General features: G+C 53.9%; 1 protein-coding gene across 6 annotated transcripts; it reads right to left on the bottom strand.

The window, feature by feature from the left end:
• Positions 1-2,097: 2,097 nt before the first annotated feature.
• ISM2 (isthmin 2) lies at positions 2,098-16,173 on the bottom strand. 6 transcript variants are annotated; one of them, XM_014784454.2, is made up of 6 exons: positions 15,149-16,170; positions 9,100-9,342; positions 6,855-7,233; positions 5,345-5,485; positions 5,007-5,090; positions 2,098-3,750 (listed from the first exon to the last, which is right to left on the bottom strand). In XM_014784454.2, the coding sequence occupies exons 1-6, from the start codon at positions 15,287-15,289 to the stop codon at positions 3,233-3,235; spliced, it is 1,506 nt and encodes a 501-aa protein (XP_014639940.2). In that variant the 5' UTR covers positions 15,290-16,170; the 3' UTR covers positions 2,098-3,232. The 6 variants fall into 6 exon arrangements, with proteins under 6 accessions (XP_014639940.2, XP_087304258.1, XP_087304256.1 ...); XM_087448132.1 differs by having other exon boundaries at positions 7,089-7,233; positions 15,149-16,169; XM_087448130.1 differs by lacking the exon at positions 5,007-5,090 and having other exon boundaries at positions 15,149-16,173.
• Positions 16,174-19,311: the final 3,138 nt, after the last annotated feature.

Below are 19,311 nucleotides of genomic sequence, written 5' to 3'. Positions count from 1 at the left end.
TGAAAGCATTAGAGATGATGAACGTAGAAGCAGTGGCACCTGGTGGCTTTCCGCAAATGGTACCTGCTGACTTCTGGACTCATAAGCCCAAGCATTTTCCCTTGAGCAAGAACTATGTTGAAAAGCTCGTCAATTGGCCAAATTGCAAAGCCTAGGCCAAGGGCTCACCTCACCTAAGAACCACCTGGGGAACCTGTTAAATGCAGCAAAGTGGACTCCACCGCTAGAGAGTCTTAGTGGATGGGGGTGTGGCCCATGAACTTACATTTTAATAAACATCCCAGGTGATATTGACATCAGGGATGCATTTTGAGAAGCACCTCAACATGTTAAGAAAATCCAATTGTAATGGAGGCGCCAAAGCAGCACATTTGGGTCCCTTTTGTTAATAATGGGACAAAGGATCTGAAACATCCTGTCTTCCAGGAGACGCAGGAGGTCAGCCGGATCTGGCAGGGTTTGTACTATTGGTTATTTTGAACTCTAGTAAGAATTCAATTTGACCAGTCTTGCCAGCCTGGGATCCTCTATGAGGTAAGCCAGAGGGGGAACAATTGGGCAAAACCATCCAGGTGGCCGGAGCAGCTAAGTTAGAAACAGCGGTAGTGCCCGTGCTTGGAAGCATGGCCGCGGACGGCTCCTGGTGTTCGGGACAGGAGGAACAGCTACTCCAGCCAGCAACGTGACAAACACCGGGCCAGAACGGGGGGGAGGGGCCCCCTCCTGGCTCTCATACTAGCCACTCCTAAAATCCTCCCTTCAACAGGGTCATTGACCCCTCCATTCCTGTTTCTCCTCAGGCACAGGTGTTCCCTAAGCCCGCAGCACCTGCACAGCATCTCTTTCTCCTTTGTAGAGTTTGAATGAACACTATTTTATAGCTCACCTACTCCCCAGCCCCCTTCAAAGATCCTTTCCAGCCCCCTTTTCTTTAGTTTCTCTCATCTGTGGCCTGACATGGTAGCAATTTAGCATGACGCTTAGATTACAGATTAAAAATGCGGCTGGCTGGGCCGGCCCTGTGGCTTAGCGGTTAAGTGCGCGTGCTCCGCTGCTGGCGGCCTGGGTTCGGATCCGGGGCGCGCACCGACGCACCGCTTCTCTGGCCATGCTGAGGCCGCGTCCCACATACAGCAACTAGAAGGACGTGCAGCTATGACATACAACTATCTACTGGGGCTTTGGGGGAAAAATAAATAAATAAAAATTAAAAAAAAAAATGTGGCTGGCTACATTCAGTTTGGGTAATAGATGACCACTAGGTATCGATTAAATTTAGACTAAGTGTCAAGGTTAAGTTATATAAGAAAGGAGGGGAATTAGCAGTTTCCTGTGAAAACAGATGCTGGGATATCTCTATCTTGCTATTAAAAAAAACTTTCTGCTAAAAAAATAATTAAAACATGCCCAAGCTAATTGTATTGAATTCCCCAGGCAAGAGAAAGGGAGTGAATTTGCTCCCATCTGGTGACCCGAAATCCCGCCCTCTCTGACCCTGCAATATTCTAGCTGCCTCAGAGTATTTTTAGACTGTGGTTCAGGACCAGACTAATAAATTTACCTCCAAATGTGATGGTAATCGGAAACATCTGGCTCTCTGAGCGTCTCCGGGAGGCGACTCTGGACACACTTGCCTCATTCTACTTCCTGAAGTGTCTCTGTCCGTCCCCAAATGCCAGGAGTCATGGTGGAGAGTTTAATAAGGGTACCAACCAAGGCAGGGTACAGGTCCCCCTCTGTCATCTTACAGGTGTGGTCCTCTGGACAACTCTGCGTTGGATCCCTTTGGGGCAACTTACTTGGGGAAGTGGGGCCACTTCCTCGTACAGTAAATGCAGTTTACTTCTCTGACCAAAGAACTTAGAGAAAATGCACCCCTGAGGTCCAGCCAGCTCCTCTCTGCCTCCAGGCAGCCCTTCCCAAGGTGGAGTAGGGATAACTCACGTTCCCAGTCTAACCTCTACACCCCAGGAGCTCTGCCTGCCCAGCTGGGTTAGGTAGTCACAGACGCTACCCACGGAGCTTGGCTTGGGCTGTAAGCAAGGGCTCCTTACACCCCTCTGCTCTGCTGGGGCCCAAATTCTTTATCAGACAGAATTTGAAAATAAAGTGCTTTATTGCTGAGGATCCCAGAGAGCTTCAGGGCAGCTGTCTAGGGTTTAGGACTGAAGTCTCCTACCTTTCAGAGGCTTTTGTGAACAGGGACAGTTGGGACTCCAGCATTTCAACCCCATAGAAGGCAAGGAAGTGTGTTTGGGGGGTGAGGGAAGGCAGGCAGGAGGCACGAGTTGTGCTGGGAGAGTCGATTATGTGCCTCTCTTCCCAACTCTGAGCTCTGTGCATCCAGTGACATCATGTTGGGAGCCTGAAGTAGGCGATGGTGGGAGTATTTACACCACGGAAATTGCCCAAATGCTACAAATCAGCACCCGCCCCCCGCTGCAAAACTGGTTTACCAGCTCACCACAGGAACATGACACATCCTCCTGAGCTGGTTCTGAGCCCACCCCAAGCCCGGCTGTTGTGCCCATATGGGGCAGTGCCATCTCCCAGCCCCACACATTCTTAGAATCTGGACTGAAGAGGTGGGCTGGACAAAGAAAGGGACCTGAACTGCGTGATCCATTTCCCATCTGGAGCCTTCAGCCGTAGACTAAAGTGGAGTCCACCAAAAGGCAGCTTGGAGCTGAGAAAAACCCTCCTATGCAGTGCTCCCAGCAGGGGTGGGGCAAGAGAGCCATGTGCAACCACCCAGAGGTAAGGAGGGCTGGTCACCCAGGGCTGGATGTCAGCCTGACAAAGGGCAGCTGTGGGGCCAGATGAAAGGAGTGACCCTCGGGGCTGGGGTGAGTGATTCACCGCAGGTCCTGGGAATCAGGATGTGTGTGGAGAGCCCAGCTCACAGGTGTGAGCAGAGCCAGGGCAGAAGAGGCCAGGAAGAAAACGAGTGGCCAGGCTGGGACAGCACCTCCAGCAGGCAGGAGAAGGAGGCCCCTCCCCCACATTTCCCCTGCACCCCCAGGGACCCTGGGGGCTGAGCTCCCTCCCCTCACCCTGGGCTCTATATACCCTTCAACCTTCTCCCCAACCCCACAGATACCTGGGGTGCTGACCTGCCTCCAGTCCACAGGCCCCAGACCAGCCTCACAAGGGGAGCCCTTGTGCTCACCCAGTCTGGGCAGGGGCGGAGTGAGGAGCCTGCAAGGAAAGTTCTAGCAAAGCAGCACCCTCATTAGTACTCCTTGGCCTCCTGCAACTGGGCCAGGTACTCCTCCTCCGGAGGGTTGTCGGCGCAGGCCCGGCCGTTGTTGGGGGGCCGCACAGCGTGGTAGCGACTCCAGTCCCCCTTACACAGGATCCAGGGCAGCATGTCCACCTTGAAGTGCAGCTCAGGCGAGAAGTCGGTGCTGACGAGGTCGGGGGCGCCAGCGCCCTTGCCCCGGGTCAGCAGCCGGCTGCCCGCGTCGTAGCAGCAGTGCTGGGCGGCCAGGGTGCTGCTCTCCACGGACAGCAGGGAGCGCAGGCAGAAGCGGGCCGTGGGCTGGTAGATGTCCAGGCGCTCCCGCGGGCCACTGGCATCCCTCCACCGGAAGCTGCGGCCCTGGTGCTCGTCCCGCAGGCTCACGGCACTGTACACGGCCTCCAGCGGGTATGCACACGGGCAGCTGGGCAGGTCCCGCAGCACCCGGCTCACGTACTCGGCTAGGGAGTCACTCTTGCAGTTCAGCCACTTCTCACAGCTGTCCACATCTACAGAGGGCAGGGAAGTGTGGGAGGGGAGCCAGTCAGCCCCTTGGCGAGTGGGGGCTGAGCAAGGGCCAATACACGGAGAGAGAAGGCCCACGCCCCAGCTGTGCAAAGGTGTGGCTTGGTAGGGCCTTAGGGGCAGGAGGGAAGGACCCACATCAAAGCTGGGGGCAGTCCAACCAGGTGACAGGGGCGACCACACACCACCCAGTCAACCTGAAGCAAGAGACCACGGCTCAAAGTGGACACTGGCCAAGGGGCTGGAGAAGGGACCTGGAGGCCCACTGCTGTGTCAGGTATGGTCCCTTTAGACGCTGGATAGTGAGAAAGATCCTGGGATCTTGGGGAAGGAGCTGGGGTGGCTTAGGGGCAGGGAGAGCAGTTTGAACCAATCGGTAAGAACCACTTGCTCTTAACTCTACGTTTCTCAGACTCAGTCTCTCTGGGCTCCCTGTAGCCCCCTCTGTCTATGCTGCCCTCTTCCCCTCTCTCTGTCTTGGGAAATGTGGCCTCTGACTCTGGCCACACAGAACAAATTGCTCCTTCCTTTTTCCTCCAGACCTTTTGGGAACACTCTGCGGTGCAGTGCTCAAGTCGGTCATGTGTGTCTCTCCCGAGACCTGAGCTCCTTGAGGGCAGGTACCGGGCCACAGTCTTCTGGGAATCCCCTGCCCTGCACAGTGCCAGCTGCACAATACCAGCTCAGTGAGCTTCTGCGGTGTTGAGCATAGGCCCCCTCTGCAAGGGGGGCTGTCGGCAGCTGCCTGCCTCCTTGCGGGGTGCAGGTGAGACCAAAAGATACAGATGCAGAGTGTGCTGGGGGAAGCAAGCCCTTCTCTAAGCCGCTGGAAGGAGCAGTCCTGGAGTTCTGGACCCTGACCTGTTTCTGACAGCACCACCTCCCCAGATAGAGCCTGTCCAGGAGCCTCCAAGGGTGACCGGGGAGTGGAAGCCAGAATGTCCCCATCCCATCCTGCTGACAGGGAGAACACGCCCCATCAGATGATCTCCAAGCTCTGGTTCCCATCAAGACCTTCTTCCCAGCAGGAATATCAGGCTGGGAAAGGGCAATGGGCCTGGCTAGCAGGGGCTCAGAAATGCTAGGGCCTCCTTGCCGGGGAAACTAACCTTCCACCTGGAAGATGTACTCTCTGCCTCAATGGACGGAGGCGAGATGGTTGCCCGTGCAATGATGCTACACCCTCCCGAGAGAGGTTGTCCCCCACACCCCCAGGGGCAGGGCCTAGCCCCCGACTGACCTGGGCCAAGCATATCCGTAGCATTGTGGGCCAGGAGCTTCCACCCCTCACTGGGGAAGCCCAAAGGGTCCTCGTCCTTGGTGCCTTTGGGAAGAGAGGAGGCCAGGCTGGTGGCGCCCCAGGGCACCTCTGTGCTTCTGATGGGGAAGCCCAGCCCTCACTAGGCTCTTGGTGCCCACAGCATCTGGGACAGGCCTGGGACAAGGCAGGACCACCATGTTTGGAAGCCTCCTGCATCCCCTCTTCTGAGCCCACCTCTTGTACAATTGCCCACATTCCCAGGGGACCAAGCCCAGAGTGTAAGCCACTCCCTAGGCAGGAGCTGGGGCTCGTCTCACCAGGACAGGGGGGCAGGTCACAGGCACGGGACTCGGTGGCAGCGCAGGCGTAGCCACAGGGCCGAGTCCTCCATTGGCTGCTGCTGCCGCAGCTCCCACTGCAGGGAGACCAGGGGCTCCACTCCTCTTGAAGCTCATAGCCTGGGGCGAGGCAGGGAGCCAGGGTGAGTGAGCACAGCCCACAGGGTGCATTGGTGCAAATGAGCAAAAGGCACCCCTTCCACGGGAGGATGCATCCCGTGCCAGATCTACCAGCCTAGTGGACAAAGCATGCACTGGATTTCAGCACCCCTCCCCCGCCACTCATCCCCTCAGCTGGGTACCCTCGCACAGTGAATACCAACAGAGAATTCCCCACAGAGACAGCACAAGCCCAGCTGCCCACTCTGGGGCTGGAGGCCACCTGAACCCTGTCAGTGTGACCTTGGGCAAGTCCCCTACATCTCTGAGCTATAGTTTTCACGTCAATCAAAACCAAGGGTGACAATACCTCTCTGGCATTGGGTATTAAAGAATGTCCCTGCTGCCCACATTAGGGACCCGGTCCTGGTCTGAGGGACCTGAAATACACCATGAGTACACTCGCAGCCCTCTGGCTGTGCAGGGCCTGACCCGGGGGCTCTCTGTGGAACCCCTGAAGCGCTGACCAGCCACCACTCTCCTTGCTTCCCAGGCAGGCTCGAGCAGGCTGGCACCGAGAGTTTAAGGAAAATTAACGGAAGAAAAGCTGAAAGTCATGAACGTTCTGCCTGTTAGTTTACATTATTTTGGTGAATTGGGAAAAGCCTGCTATGACTTAGTCTTAATCATAGGACCTCCATCCAATGACGATACACCAGGGCTCCGGGGAGGAGGGCTGCGGCTCTGCCTGAAACATGTCTGCACCCGGGCAAACCTGAACGGCAATATGCAAAAACAAACACGGCTGTCAGGGGGCTGGCAGGCTTGAGGTGATATTTTCTGAACAGTCTACGCTGTTATGTTGTTTTCTAATAAAAATAGCCAATACTTAGTCTACTATATGCTGGCGCTTTAAATGTATTAACTCGCTTAATACCGTCTACACCCAATCCTACACACTAAGAGTTGTGCCATCCTCCATTTTATACAGGAAGGAACTGACGCACAGAGAGGTTAAGGAACTTGCCCAAGGTCACTCAGCTGGTAAGTGGCAGAGCCAGGACTCAAACCCACACAGTCTGAAAATGAGGTCAGTTGTGAGTGGTGGGATTTATAATATTTCCCAATTTGTTGGAAACCGATAGATATGAATATATATAATATTAACAAAAGTCTATTTTGCTTAGGGGATCTCAGGACTGTGGGGAAGGTCAAATGTTTGGGAAAAAAAACTTTGCAAGCGAGGGGTAAAGTTATTTGGCTGATGACGGTATTAGCACAGGCCTAAGCTCCTGGCCTCCCAGCTACCCTGCCCAGGAAGCTCTGGGACCTCTCTCCACCCAGGACCTCCAGGAGCAGCAGCCGGAGATGCCAACACGGGGACACTCACCGTAGCTGTCTGGGTCCTTGAAGGCCCAGTCCCCAGGGGCCAGCCAGCCCTGCTCCCAGCTGCCTGCGGCCCCACTGACCTCAGGCTCCTCCTCCTCCTCCTCTTCGTCATCGTTGCCCTCCTGGTCCTTGTTCTCACTGTACTCTGCAGGGTAGTCCTCCTCCTCCTCCTCCTCCTCCTCCTCCTCCTGTTCCCCTGGGGCTCTGCCCTTGAGACCGGTTCCCCCTTCCTCACCCTCCAGGTAGCCCCAGAAGAGGGGCCAAAAGAGCTTCTTGGCGGGCAGCCAGCTGGGGGCACCCTGGGGCCAGCGATTGCTGGGCTCGGCCAACAGGTCCATCTCCACCTCGGCCTGGGGGTCCTCCGCCACCTCGATGGTCACCTGCAGGGAGACAGACGCCAGGCCAGCCAGTGAGGGAGGGCTCGGAGCCAGACTTCAAGGAAAGGGGAGGTGACAAGTGCGGGGACAGGGGCAGCAGGGAGAGGCCCAGCCTCTCCTCCAAACCAGCTCATTCTCTTGGCCAACCTTCTTGGCCTCCCAGGGCACATGGTTCACAGTTTAAGACCTGGCTGTGCAGCGGAATCCCCTGGAGATTTCTGACCCACTGATCCCACCCCGGACATGGATTTAACCGGTCTGAGGTGGCACCGGGCACAGCGACTCTAATATGTGCCAGAGTGGAGACCCACTATTTTAAGAGAAGCTGGCTTTGAATTCTGGCTCCCCAGCCCAGAGGCTGCCCAGCCTCAGGGGCCACTAACAGCCCTGCGCCACCATTTCCTTGTTGTAGGGCCAGAAAATGAGAGCAAGGAGGGCAAATCCCCACAGCAGCCCTCGGGGGAGCTCTCTTCCACCACACTGTGGACAGGAAATAAGGAACATGAAGTCATTTATAGGAAAGTGAACTTTAAAAACATCATTTTGGGTTATTATAAAGTAATAGGAGGTCACTGAACAAAATTTGGGGAAAAAAACCCAGCAAACCACAAAGAAGAAAATGAAAATCACCCCTATTCCATCACTGACATAACATTTTGGTGATTAACCTTCCAGGTTTTATACACATACACACACATATACAAACGCATATACTTTTTTTTTTTTTTTTTAAAGATTTATTTATTTATTTTCCCCCCAAAGCCCCAATAGATAGTTGTATGTCATAGTTGCACAGCCTTCTAGTTGCCGTATGTGGGACGCAGCCTCAGCGTGGCCGGAGAAGCGGTGCGCCGGTGTGCGCCCGGGATCCGAACCCGGGCCGCCAGCATCAGAGAGCACGCACTTAACCGCTAAGCCACAGGGCCGGCCCCAAACGCATATACTTTTAAACAATTTTAGAATGTTATGTATGTTCTAGGGGCCGGCCTGGTGGCGCAAGCAGTTAAGTGCGTGCGTTCCGCTGCGGCAGCCCGGGGTTCACTGGTTCGGATCCCAGGCACGCACCGACGCACTGCTTGGCAAGCCATGCTGTGGCGGCGTCCCATATAAAGTGGAGGAAGATGGGCACGGATGTTAGCCCAGGGCCAGTCTGCCTCAGCAAAAAAAGAGGAGGGTTGGCATGGATGTTAGCTCAGGGCTGATCGCCTCACAAAAAAAAAAAAAAAAAAAAGAATGTTATGTTCTACACTTTTGTGGCCTTTTCTCTTTTGGTGAAAGTATTTTACAAACTGTAGATGCTACACAAAAATGCAGAATTATTACCATTAGGGTTTAGGACTAGCCGTGGAGTATGTAACTGGAATTCCAGCACCCCTCTAGTTTCCTCTCCCTTTAAGCCCCTCTGGTGGGCAGTCCCCCACCCCACCAGCCCACCCCATTCAGTCCTCAACCACTTCTTCAGGGGCCTGCAGTAAGGCATTGGGCCTGGGCAAGATCAGACCTTCAGGCTTTTTCCACAAGGCTTCCCCCCACATTCCCAAATCCCCTGTAGCTCATGAAGCATTCTCTGCTCGCTTGGTCCTTGCAACAGCCCTGCCAGGTTGATGCAACAGCCCTTGCTATAGACTAGGAAACAGAGGCCCCAAGAACCATGTGACCTGCTCACGGTCTGCAGCTAGACAGTGGAGGAGCACGTACTCCTTCCACTACTCCACAGGGACAGCATGGGCAGTCAACATCTCAGACCCCACACGGGACCCCTGCCCTCCAGGGAATACAGGATGGGGATGCCTGACCTCAGAGCTGAGCCATTCAGCCCAGCTCCTCTCCAGGTGTCCGCTGGGCCCAGGGCCCTTCTGAAGCTCTCACCTGGATATTGGGGTTTGGGGCACTCAAGTCTGTGTTGGCCAATCCTGGCAGCTTCTGCAGCTCCAGCAGCAAGGGAGTGTCTTCCAGGGTCCCGGGAGGGGCTGCCTTGTTGGGGGCCAGGGCTGCTGGCTCAGGGAGAGCCCGGCGCCTGTGCTGGTGTGGCCCTGCCTGGAGGTGGGTTCTGGGGAGCAGTGGTGTCCCCTCCTCTTCTCTAGGAGAGCTGGTATCTGGGGAGGCCAAGACCTGACGGAGAGAGGGGGAGGTGGGGTGACTGAGGTCAGGGCTCCCCCAACGTAGACCCAAAATAGGCCAGTCAGGGGGGATTCAGGAGCCCTGGGGTCTGCCCAGGTCACACACTTGCCCTGGGACTGCGTATCCAAACACGCCCTCACAGAGTGAGGCTGTGTCCACAAAGCCCTTGGACAAACGGTGCCAACACGAGGCATGAGAGGAGTGTTAAATCAGGTTTCCACATATGGAAGAAACACAACCCAACCTCCTCATTTTACAGATGAAGAAACTGAGGCCCAGAGGGAAGCGAGTTGTTTGAGGTAGTGGTTCCAAAGCGCAGTTTGCAGACCACCTGCCTCAGCATCCCCCGGGGCTCTTGTCAGAGAACGGACACTGGGGCCCTCATGTCAGGGCAGGAAGCCACAGGAAGGCCTACAGGGGAGCAGGTGGCAGGCCTGGGCCCTGCCCCTCAGCACGTTCTCTTGCCACCTGGTCCTCCCAAGCCGTCCACGTGGGGGCTGTACTCCTTAGCATCTCTGACCATAGCTACCTTCCTCCACCTGCCCACCCAGGGCCTGGCCCCTTTTCCTATTCCAGGCTGTTTGTACGGCTGTCTGTCTTCCAGTTAATTCCCTCCACCAGCCAGTGCCCACAGGGTCCACACAGAGACTGTCTTTGCTTCAGCTCAGATAGTAAGTGGATGGGCCGGCCCTGTGGCTTGGTGGTTAAGTGCGCGCGCTGCGATGCTGGCGGCCCGGGTTCGGATCCCGGGTGTGCATCAAGGCACCACTTCTCTGTCCAGCCTGAGGCCGAGTCCCACATACAGCAACTAGAAGGATGTGCAGCTGTGACAGACAACTATGTACTGGGGCTTTGGGGGCAAAAAATAAATAAAAATCTTTAAAAAAAAAAAAAAAAAAAAAAAAAAAAAAATAAGTGGAAGGCAGATCCTGGCTGTCCCTGCCTCCTGCTTCCGGGGTCACCTGCTTAGACTGTGGTGTCTGGGGTCTCATCAGCCGTCCACCTACCTCTAGGCTGCAGCCATTGCCCAGGTCTCTAGGCCAGGGCAGAAAGAACACCATCCAGAGCCCCCCTTATGAGCCTCCGGGGCTGGGAGCCTGTGGACCCTGCCCCACACAGGCCTCAGCCTTGACCCCACCTCCCATCTCACACCCGGGGCAGTGTGGTATGGCTGAGAAAACATGGGTTCTGGAGAGTCAGATCAGCTTGGGTTAAAATCCCAGCTCTGCCTCTTACTAGCTCATTCAACTTGATCTGCAAAAGGAGGATAATAATTCCTACCTGGAAAGATTGTCAGAATTTTATTTATCAAACACTTTCTCAGCATCTACTGTGTGCCAAGCACTATTCTAAACACTTAATCACTCACTTCATCCTCCCAACAACCCTCAGAGGTAGGCGCTAGCTGGATCCCCACTTTAACAATGGAAACTAAAGCACAGAGAGGGCCAGCAACTCAGCAAGGTCACACAGACGTTTAGTGGTAGAGCCACACAGGCAACCTGGGCACAGAGCCCACGCTCTTAGCCATCATGCTTTTACACTATAGGTGAGAGCCCTGAGTCCCCTTCACAAATCAGGGGCTTAAGGAGTCTAGTTTTTCTCTCTCTCATTGACTCTTTTCTTGGGTTGGAAAAGAGATTCAGAATCCTCTGTCTCTCCCTTTTGACCTCCCCTTCTATGGTTCCCGGATGCCTGGCTCCAAGGCTCCTGTACTAATCACGTGACCCCAGGGCAGCTGTGGGCCCATCTCAACCTGGCCCCAGAGTCTCTCACTGAGTCAGAGTGCTCTGGTCTAGGTGGCCAGAGTGGATGGGCACGTGAGTAATGGAACAACTCAACCCCCTCACTGACCAATCTTGGAGGCCGGGGACATCCCCATATGCTGCCTTCCTGGCAGCTCCCACCCACAATTCCACCAAAGGCCCAACTGTCCCTGTGACTTGGCTTCACAATTCCTCTGTCTGCAGCCTCTGGGGCACAGGGACAGGCAGCCTCTGGGCAGCAGGAGTTCGGGGTCATGCAGCCTTTCTGGCTGATCTGGATGCCCCCAGCCCGTGGGCAGGTGGCTAAGCAGGGGTTCTCATCTGGGGACTTTAGGCAATGTCTGGAGACAGGTGTGGTTGTCACAATTGGAAAGGGGTGCTACTGGCACCTAGTGCATAGAGGCCAGAGGTCCTACAATGCACAGCACAGCGCTCACAACAAGAATGACCCAGCCCAGAATGTCAATGGTGCTGCAGTTAAGAAACCTTGCTCTATCATGGGAACCCTAATGCTGGTGGGAATGCAAACTGGTGCAACCTTTATGGAAAACAGTATGGAGATTCCTGAAAAAATTAAAAATAGAACTACCTTATGATCCAGCTATCCTACTACTGGGCATCTACCCAACAAACCTGAAATCAACAATCCAAAGAGGCTTATGCACCACTATGTTCATCGCAGCATTATTCACTATAGCCAAGACATGGAAGCAACCCAAGCATCCCCTGACTGATGATTGGATCAAGAAGATGTGGTATATATATACCATGGAATACTACTCATCCATAAAAAAAAGACAAAATCGTCCCATTTGCAACAACATGGTTGGACCTGGAGGGTATTATATTGAGAAAATAAGCCAGAAAGACAAACAGTGCATGATTCCACTCATATGTGGAAAATAAACCAACACACGGACAGACAGAACTGTTTGGTGGTTATCAGGGGCTAGGGGGTGGGGGGTGGGCACAAGGGGTGGAGGGATGCACTTACATGGTGACTGACAAAGGATAATGTACAACAAAAATTTCACACAAAAAAAGAAACCCTGCTCTAGAGTCGGGCTGCCTGGGTCTGAATCCTGGTGGTGGCTGGCATCTGAGCTGTGGGACCCTGGCAGTGGACATAACCTCTGTGAGTGTCCTTATCTGTAAAATGGGAACAGTGATGGGAAAGAGCTGGTATCCAGCAGGTGCTCAGAAAGTTCCTTTCCCGCCTTCGTACCCTCTCTGCTCCCTGGTGCCCAGTTGGACCAGACTATGAGCACAGGCCACAGACAGCCCTGGCTAAACACAGCCACATATGCTGCCCTTCTCTGGGGCTGCTCCTGGAGCCTCCTGCCCTCTGCATCAGCCCCCGGGGACTCCTGGGAGGGGGCGGGGGCGGGGGGGACACAACACACCATCCAGTCTTAGTGTGGGTTGCCTCAGAAGCCAACCCTGAGACAAGGACTCAAGGGCAAGTGGTTCCTTGGGAAGGTGATCCCAGGAGACACGATGGGGGGTGGGGGAGCGAGTCAGGGAGGGGAGGCAGCTCATAAAGATGTTCCGTCAATCTAGTGACCACGGTGGGCGACTGAAGCTCAGTCCCACCGGAAGCCTCAGTTACCCCCTGGGGGGAGTTGGGCTATTTACCTCAACTCTGCCAGTCATTGGTTGTGAGCTGCTGGGGTGGGGAGAGGATTTGCTCCCCAGGCACTTGGGGCTTGCCTTGTACAGCTCAGGGCACACCTAGTGCCAGCGAAAGCCCTCAGGACGGGATACTGGCAAGTGAAGTAAGGCCTGAGAGTCTACGGGCAGAGCCCAGGCCTGTGACCATCACCTGAGCACATCCTCCAGACCAGGCCTGCCCTGGGCCCTTTACGTGCCTCTGTCACTCACTCCAACTAGAGGGTGAGCCTGGAGCCAGAAGGAATGCTCATCTGCTTTGTTCACGCTGCATCCCATGCCTAGCACAGTGCCCGGTGCCCTGCAGCAGCTCAAGAAATCATTGCTGAGTGACTGAAGGCCAGCGACCCTGAGGGGCCAGTCTGGCTATCTCTATGGTAACGATGAGGCTATGGCGGCTCAGAGAGGGCAAGGGATTTATGTAAGGTTTCAAAGGTTACAATATTGGAGCTCAGGTTCAAACTCAGCTCTGTCTGCTCGCAGCGCCCATGCATCGGTGCACACACACGTGCACGGACACGCTCGTGATGATAACCCTTTATCGGCAAGCCCCTCCACATCCACAAAGCACATCCACTTTCACCATCTTGTCTGGCAGCTGGATGTGGTGATAACCAGTGCAGGCTGGAGGCCACATGGCCTGGGTTCAAATCCCAACGTGTACACTTACCAGCTGTGTGACCTTGGGCAGGTTCCTTAATCTGCCTCAGTTTCTCCCTCTGTAAATAAGGAAATGCAGTCCCTGTCTTGTAGGGTTGTTGAGTTAGAAAGCCGCCTCCAACATGAAGCATGCAATGACTGTTACCTAAAGGTGGTAACAGATGGTTCTCAGAGGGAGAGAGGAGAGAACCCCTCTCGCCAGGCACTGTACTGGCTCTTCACATCTTAGCTGGTGTGAAGACCCCCACCTCTGAGGCAGGATCTCAGGGCAGGTGCATTCCCATGATGTTCTGAAGCAAATTCTGAGGCTCCAGCCTGTTTAAGAACACCTGTCCTGGGGCTGGCCACGTGGCATAGCGGTTAAGTGCGCGTGCTTCGCTGCTGGCAGCCCGGGTTCGGATCCCGGGCACGCACCGAGGCACCCCTTGCCAGGCCATGCTGTGGCGGTGTCCCACATAAAGTGGAGGAAGATGGGCACAGATGTTAGCCCAGGGCCAGTCTTCCTCAGCAAAAAGAGGAGGATTGGCATGGATGTTAGCTCAGGGCTGATCTTCCTCACACACACACACACAAAAAAGAAATGTCTGAAAGGCTCCTTAGGGAGGCAGTAACGAAAAACAATGTGGACAAACACTGGTCCACGGAGACCCCCTAAAGTGCGGCCGGGGGCCCTGTCTCCCCATTCCCTCTGGAGGGCCTCAGCAGCCTGGGCACTGAGAGCGACCCAGGCTCGGCTCTCACTCATTCCCCACTCTCCTGCACCCGGCGGGGCCCTCACTGTTCTCATCTGGAAAATGGGAAGAACGACTCTGGCTTCCTCCTAGAATAGCTCAGTGCAGGGAAGGAGCCAGGACCCCACCAGCCGCCTGCTCCTGCATACCCCCAAAACAAGTCTGGCGGGTTTTGTCCTCCTGGGGATGAACGTCCACGCCAGTCCAGGGGGAAATGAGCTGGACCGTTGACCCCTGGTGACGGGAGCCACAGGTGTGGCCAGACCGTGGTTTCTCCCCATGGCTAACGCCAGTCTTCCGTCTCACTCCTGTCTTACATCCACCCTCAAGGCCCACTCACAGGCCACCAAGAAAGTGCCCTCCTACGTCTTAGCGACCTCTTCTGCTTTTCCAACTGCATAACAATATAAACGGCCCTGGCTGACCACTCCCACCGAGCAAGTTGAAGGACCCCACTGACTACCTCACCTTGTCTCAATTCACACGCAAAGGGACTCAAATCCTTTGCAGATGTGATTTAAGAGGCTGCACCAGGGGACCATTTGACAGGCTGAAACTCAGCAACTCGGGCCCGCAACGCTGCAAAGAGCCGCGTTTCTCTCTCCCCTCCCGACTTCTCTCGCGACGCGCACCTGGACTGGCGCTGCAGGAGAGGTTCGCTCAGGGCGAGGAAGCTGCATGGGGCGCGGCCGGCGGACCAGAGAAGAAGCCGGGCCGTTCCAGGGTGTCTGCGCGCCTCACTCAGCACAGAAGTCAAGTTTCGCCCTGGGCTGGCCCGCTACAAGGCCCCGGAGTGGGGGCTCCCGGAGTCCGGCGCACCCGGCCATCGCCCGGTGCCCGGGGGCGTCCGGGCCGGCCCCTGCCCTCGCCCTCGGTGGTGCTGCCCGCGTCCCCGCTCCTGCTCACCGAGCGGCCGGAGCGGTGGCCGGGGAGGGGGACCGAGCGCGCCGCAGCCCCGCGCCCCCCGCTCACCTCCGCCAGCCTCGCGCGGCTCCGAGGCCGGGGCGCGGGGCCCCGCGGCGTCCTCAGGGGGAGCCCTCGGCCCTCGGCCAGCAGCGCCGTCAGCAGCACGACGCCGAGGAGGAGCCCCGCTCTGCCGGGCAATCGAGGCATCGTCTCCCGCCCGAGGCTGCTCTGCCCGGCGCCTCCGACCCGCTCCAGCGAGTCTGTGCGCGCCCCGCCTCGCCTCCTCCGGGGCAGCAGCGCGCGGGGCTCGCGAGGGGAGCCCGGTGGCCGCGGGGGCGCGCGGCTCGCCGCCCTCTCCTGCCCCAGCTCCGGCGGGGGCGCCCGCGCTGCTCTCGGGGTCAGCGTCCGGGATGTCCCCCTCCCTCCCCAGAGGGGTGGCCCCTCGGCGCTCCCGGACCAGCCTTGGCCCCCAGGCGGCTCCCTTTGATCTGGCCGCCTCCCCGCCTTCAGTCCCAACGCGGGAGCCTTCAGATCTTGGGCAAATGTTTATTTATGCCTCGAGGTAGGTTTGCTGGGGGAGGAAGGCCTGGAAGTCACTCCCCCAAGGCTCTTCCAGCTCCGCTGCTGGAGGTGGAGACCAGATGAACACCTGCCAATCTGCGCCCAGTTTCCTCGGGCTGTTCTCAGAGCACTTCAAAAACCAGGAGAGAGTTGAGACTCAGTTGTAAGGATAAAGGCCCAGAAGGACAGCAGCTAGACACGTTTGAGGGAGTGGTCAGAAGATCCTGCCCTGCCACTGGGTGTCTCCTGTTTTATCCTGGATAAAACGGTGGGACCACCCACCCCCTCCAGCCAGACACTCATGCAGGGACCCTCATGTGTAGAAGAACACGCTGGTCATAAATTAAAACCTCAGCTTATGATAAAGATCAGGAACTCTGAGGGGCAGTGACAATTTTAGTGGCCTGCATGTGGGCTATTAGGGAATATGAGTGCAGTGAGACAGTGCAGGTGCCGTGGGGTGTGGTTTGGACAGGTGGGTGAGGAGCAATCAGAGGCATTAGGAAGATGCCTACCCCAGGCCATAGGAGGGAGCACAAAGGCTGTCTAGGTTTCGGGGCAGGGATAACAGATCCCTGGAGGTGCTGGGGAGGATGACCAGAAAGCCAGCCATAGAGGTAAAACTAGGAATCTGGGTTGAGCCAGAGTGAAACTCTCAGGGTACTGGGCACAGTTCTGAGAAACCAGTGTGTGTGTGTGTGTGTGTGTGTGTGTGTGTGTGTGTGTGTTTGGGGGGGTACCTACCTCACAGGTGTGAGGAGTAAATAAGAATCTATGTTAAGGATTTATATTAGGATGATCTATGTGAAGTTGACATTTTTTGGTCAAAAGGGTCAAATACTGGCAATGTCACATGGTTCAGCCTAATAAGATGCTTGGTACACGGTAAACACACAAATATTAGCCAAAAGAAACCTAGCATTTGAACACATGCTACACCATATTGCTTTTACTGGACTAAATATTCAAGGCCACTTTGTTCTTTAGGAGTTTTTTTTTTTTTTTTTTGGTAAAACTATTTTCACATCCAACGTAATATTTTGTTTTTTCATCAGACTTTTACACCTTCCACCAGATCAAACTAGGAGTTCAAAGATAGAGTTCATTCATTCACGTGTACCTGTCTCCAAGTCAGTCACTACCACTCTACTCTGAGCCCCTCTCGCCCTGACCTGGACAGCTACAATAGCGTCCTGATGGGTCCTGCTGTATCCACTCTTGTTTTCACTCCTTCCCCACATCATGCTGTTGGTTATCTTTTCTTTTTGTAATCTCATTCATTGAGATATAATTTACATACAATAAACACACCTATCTTCCTTGTACAGTTCAATGAGTTTTGACAAATGCGTACATCCAGAGAACCGGCCCCCCCCCATCATGATACAGAACTTTCTCATCACTCCAATTTCCTTCTGTGCACTGTAGGAAAACACTTAGGCTTCAGTGGAAAACAATGCATTATCGGGGCTGGCCCCATGGCTTAGCGGTTAAGTGCGTGCACTCTGCTACTGGTGGCCCAGGTTCGGATCCCGGGCGTGCACCGACGCACCGCTTCTCTGGTCATGCTGAGGCCGCGTCCCACATACAGCAACTAGAAGGATGTGCAACTTTGACATGCAACTATCTGCTGGGGCTTTGGGGAGAAAAAAGGAGGAGGATTGGCAACAGATGTTAGCTCAGAGCCGGTCTTCCTCAGCAAAAAGAGGAGGATTAGCACAGATGTTAGTTCAGGGCTGATCTTCCTCACACACAAAATAAAATAAATAAATAAACTCATTGCTTTAAAAAAAAAAAGAAAACAATGCATTATCTACATACAGTACATCTTTCCCAGTTATCTGATTCTAGTCATTCATTGTCTTTGGCTATTTTACAACTCCGTAGGTTGTAAATAATAGCAAAGCAAAATAATTGTCTACAGAAATGCAAATTCTGTCCTGTTCTGTGGAGGTTCAATTGACCTCCCTCCCCCAGTGTGGAAGAAACCAGTTTTGCCTTTATTTGCACATTCATTTCAATATTCCTGATCTATAAGTGTTTTTCAATATCTCCTTTGAATTGGTTGTAATACCCTTACCAGTTTCCTCATTAAGGAATTAAATAAAATCTTTAACTCATGTTCATTTTTATATCTGTAAGAGAGTCATGATTTTACTGTTTTTTGAAAATTATCTTTTAACAGTCATTGTACAGTTAATTTCCACCTCCCCACCCTTGGCTCTTGGAACCACTGATCCGTTCTCTGTCACCAAAGGTTAGTTTTGCCTCTCTAGAATTTTGTGTCAATGCAATCATATTTGTGTATTCTTTGAGCATGTTTTTAAGATTCATCCGTTACAGCACCTGGTCCCTTTTTACCCGCCACCCAGAAAGCCAATCACCGAGACAACGAGGTTGCAGAGAGAGAGGGTTTAATCACAAGGCAGCCAAGTGAGGAAAACGGGAGAACAAGTCTCAAATCCCCCTTCCCTGAAAATAGGAACTGAGGGGTATTGATGGGGAAGGCGGCAAGGTGGTCTGAAATGATTTGAGGTGAGGAGAGGTGAGGTAATTGATGATCTGCGTGCACAAGCGTAGTCATACCTCTTTCTTCACGCCTCTTGGTAGAACACATGTTCACAGAATGGCGGCATTAGCATGCCCTGAGGGTGGGGTTCCAACCTCTTGCCAAAAGGGCCCAGCTGATGGGTTGGTGGTCTCAATCCGGCCTAAAGTGGACAAGGGGTTCAGTTCCTGAAAAAGTAGCTCAAACACCCATTACCATGGTGACCCTGACTCCAGGGGGATGTTACCTATAGGAATCTAGTAGGAGTTAGATAGCATATTACCTAAACAGCACAATTAACAATGGGTAAGTTTATCATGCAGATTTAAGTCCTCATCTTCTGTTCTGATAAGTTTCTAGGTAAGGCCATCCCCCACTTCTTCCTGGTACAGGGAAGAAGATACCTTTACAGATGGAGATTTGCTTTTCAAATGTAAATGTCTCTCACAAAGGGTAACCAGAACTAAGAATGGGCTTAGCACAGACCCACTCAGACACCGGAGATGTCTATGGTGATGGCCTGTTCTGGGGGCAGGCCTCCCATCCCAAACTCTTTTGGTTAGTTAGTGGGGGTGGGGGCCAAAATGTCATTCAGGCAGAGACATATTTTGAATCGGCAAATTCCAATCCTTCATAGTTACCAGCTGCTTAATCATCATCAATAGCTGTTTGCTGGTTTCACATCTAGTTGAAGGTATCAGTAATTTGTTCCTTTTCATTACTGAGTAGTATTCCATCACGTGACCATCCTACAACTTGTTTATCCATTTGCTGCGATGGCATTTGAAGTGTCTCCAGTTGGAGGCTATTATGAATAAAGCAGCTATGAATATTCAAGTGCAAGTCCTTGTGTGGACATGCTTTCACTTCTCTTGAGTGAATGAAATTGCTCCCCCCAAAACTGCCAAATTGTTTTTTCAAAAAAATGGTTGTAGAATTTTGCATTCTCAATCTTTGCCAACACTTGGTATTGTAATTTTTTTTTTTTTTCATGAGGAAGCTCAGCCCTGAGCTAACATTCAGGCCAATCCTCCTCTTTTTGCTGAGGAAGACTGGCCCTGGGCTAACATCTGTGCCCATCTTCCTCCACTTTATATGGGATGCCACCACAGCACAGCTT

Source organism: Ceratotherium simum, chromosome 24, assembly GCF_057802395.1.
Source record: "Ceratotherium simum simum isolate JZ-2026a chromosome 24, ASM5780239v1, whole genome shotgun sequence".
In the NCBI taxonomy this organism is placed as follows: Eukaryota; Metazoa; Chordata; class Mammalia; order Perissodactyla; family Rhinocerotidae; genus Ceratotherium; species Ceratotherium simum.
The sequence above is the reverse complement of the archived record's forward strand: the minus strand, read 5'-3'. Positions and strand labels throughout refer to the sequence as shown.

What these genes read in the sequence shown, in the direction of transcription:
- ISM2 (XM_014784454.2), bottom strand. Translation starts at nt 15,289, where the DNA reads ATGCCTCGATTGCCCGGCAGAGCGGGGCTCCTCCTCGGCGTCGTGCTG. An exon ending in GCCGCGCGAGGCTGGCGGAG is followed by an intron (nt 9,343 to 15,148) that starts GTGAGCGGGGGG and finishes TCTCTCCGTCAG; the next exon opens with GTCTTGGCCTCCCCAGATAC. An exon ending in TGACCTGCCCCCCTGTCCTG is followed by an intron (nt 5,091 to 5,344) that starts GTGAGACGAGCC and finishes CTCTTCCCAAAG; the next exon opens with GCACCAAGGACGAGGACCCT.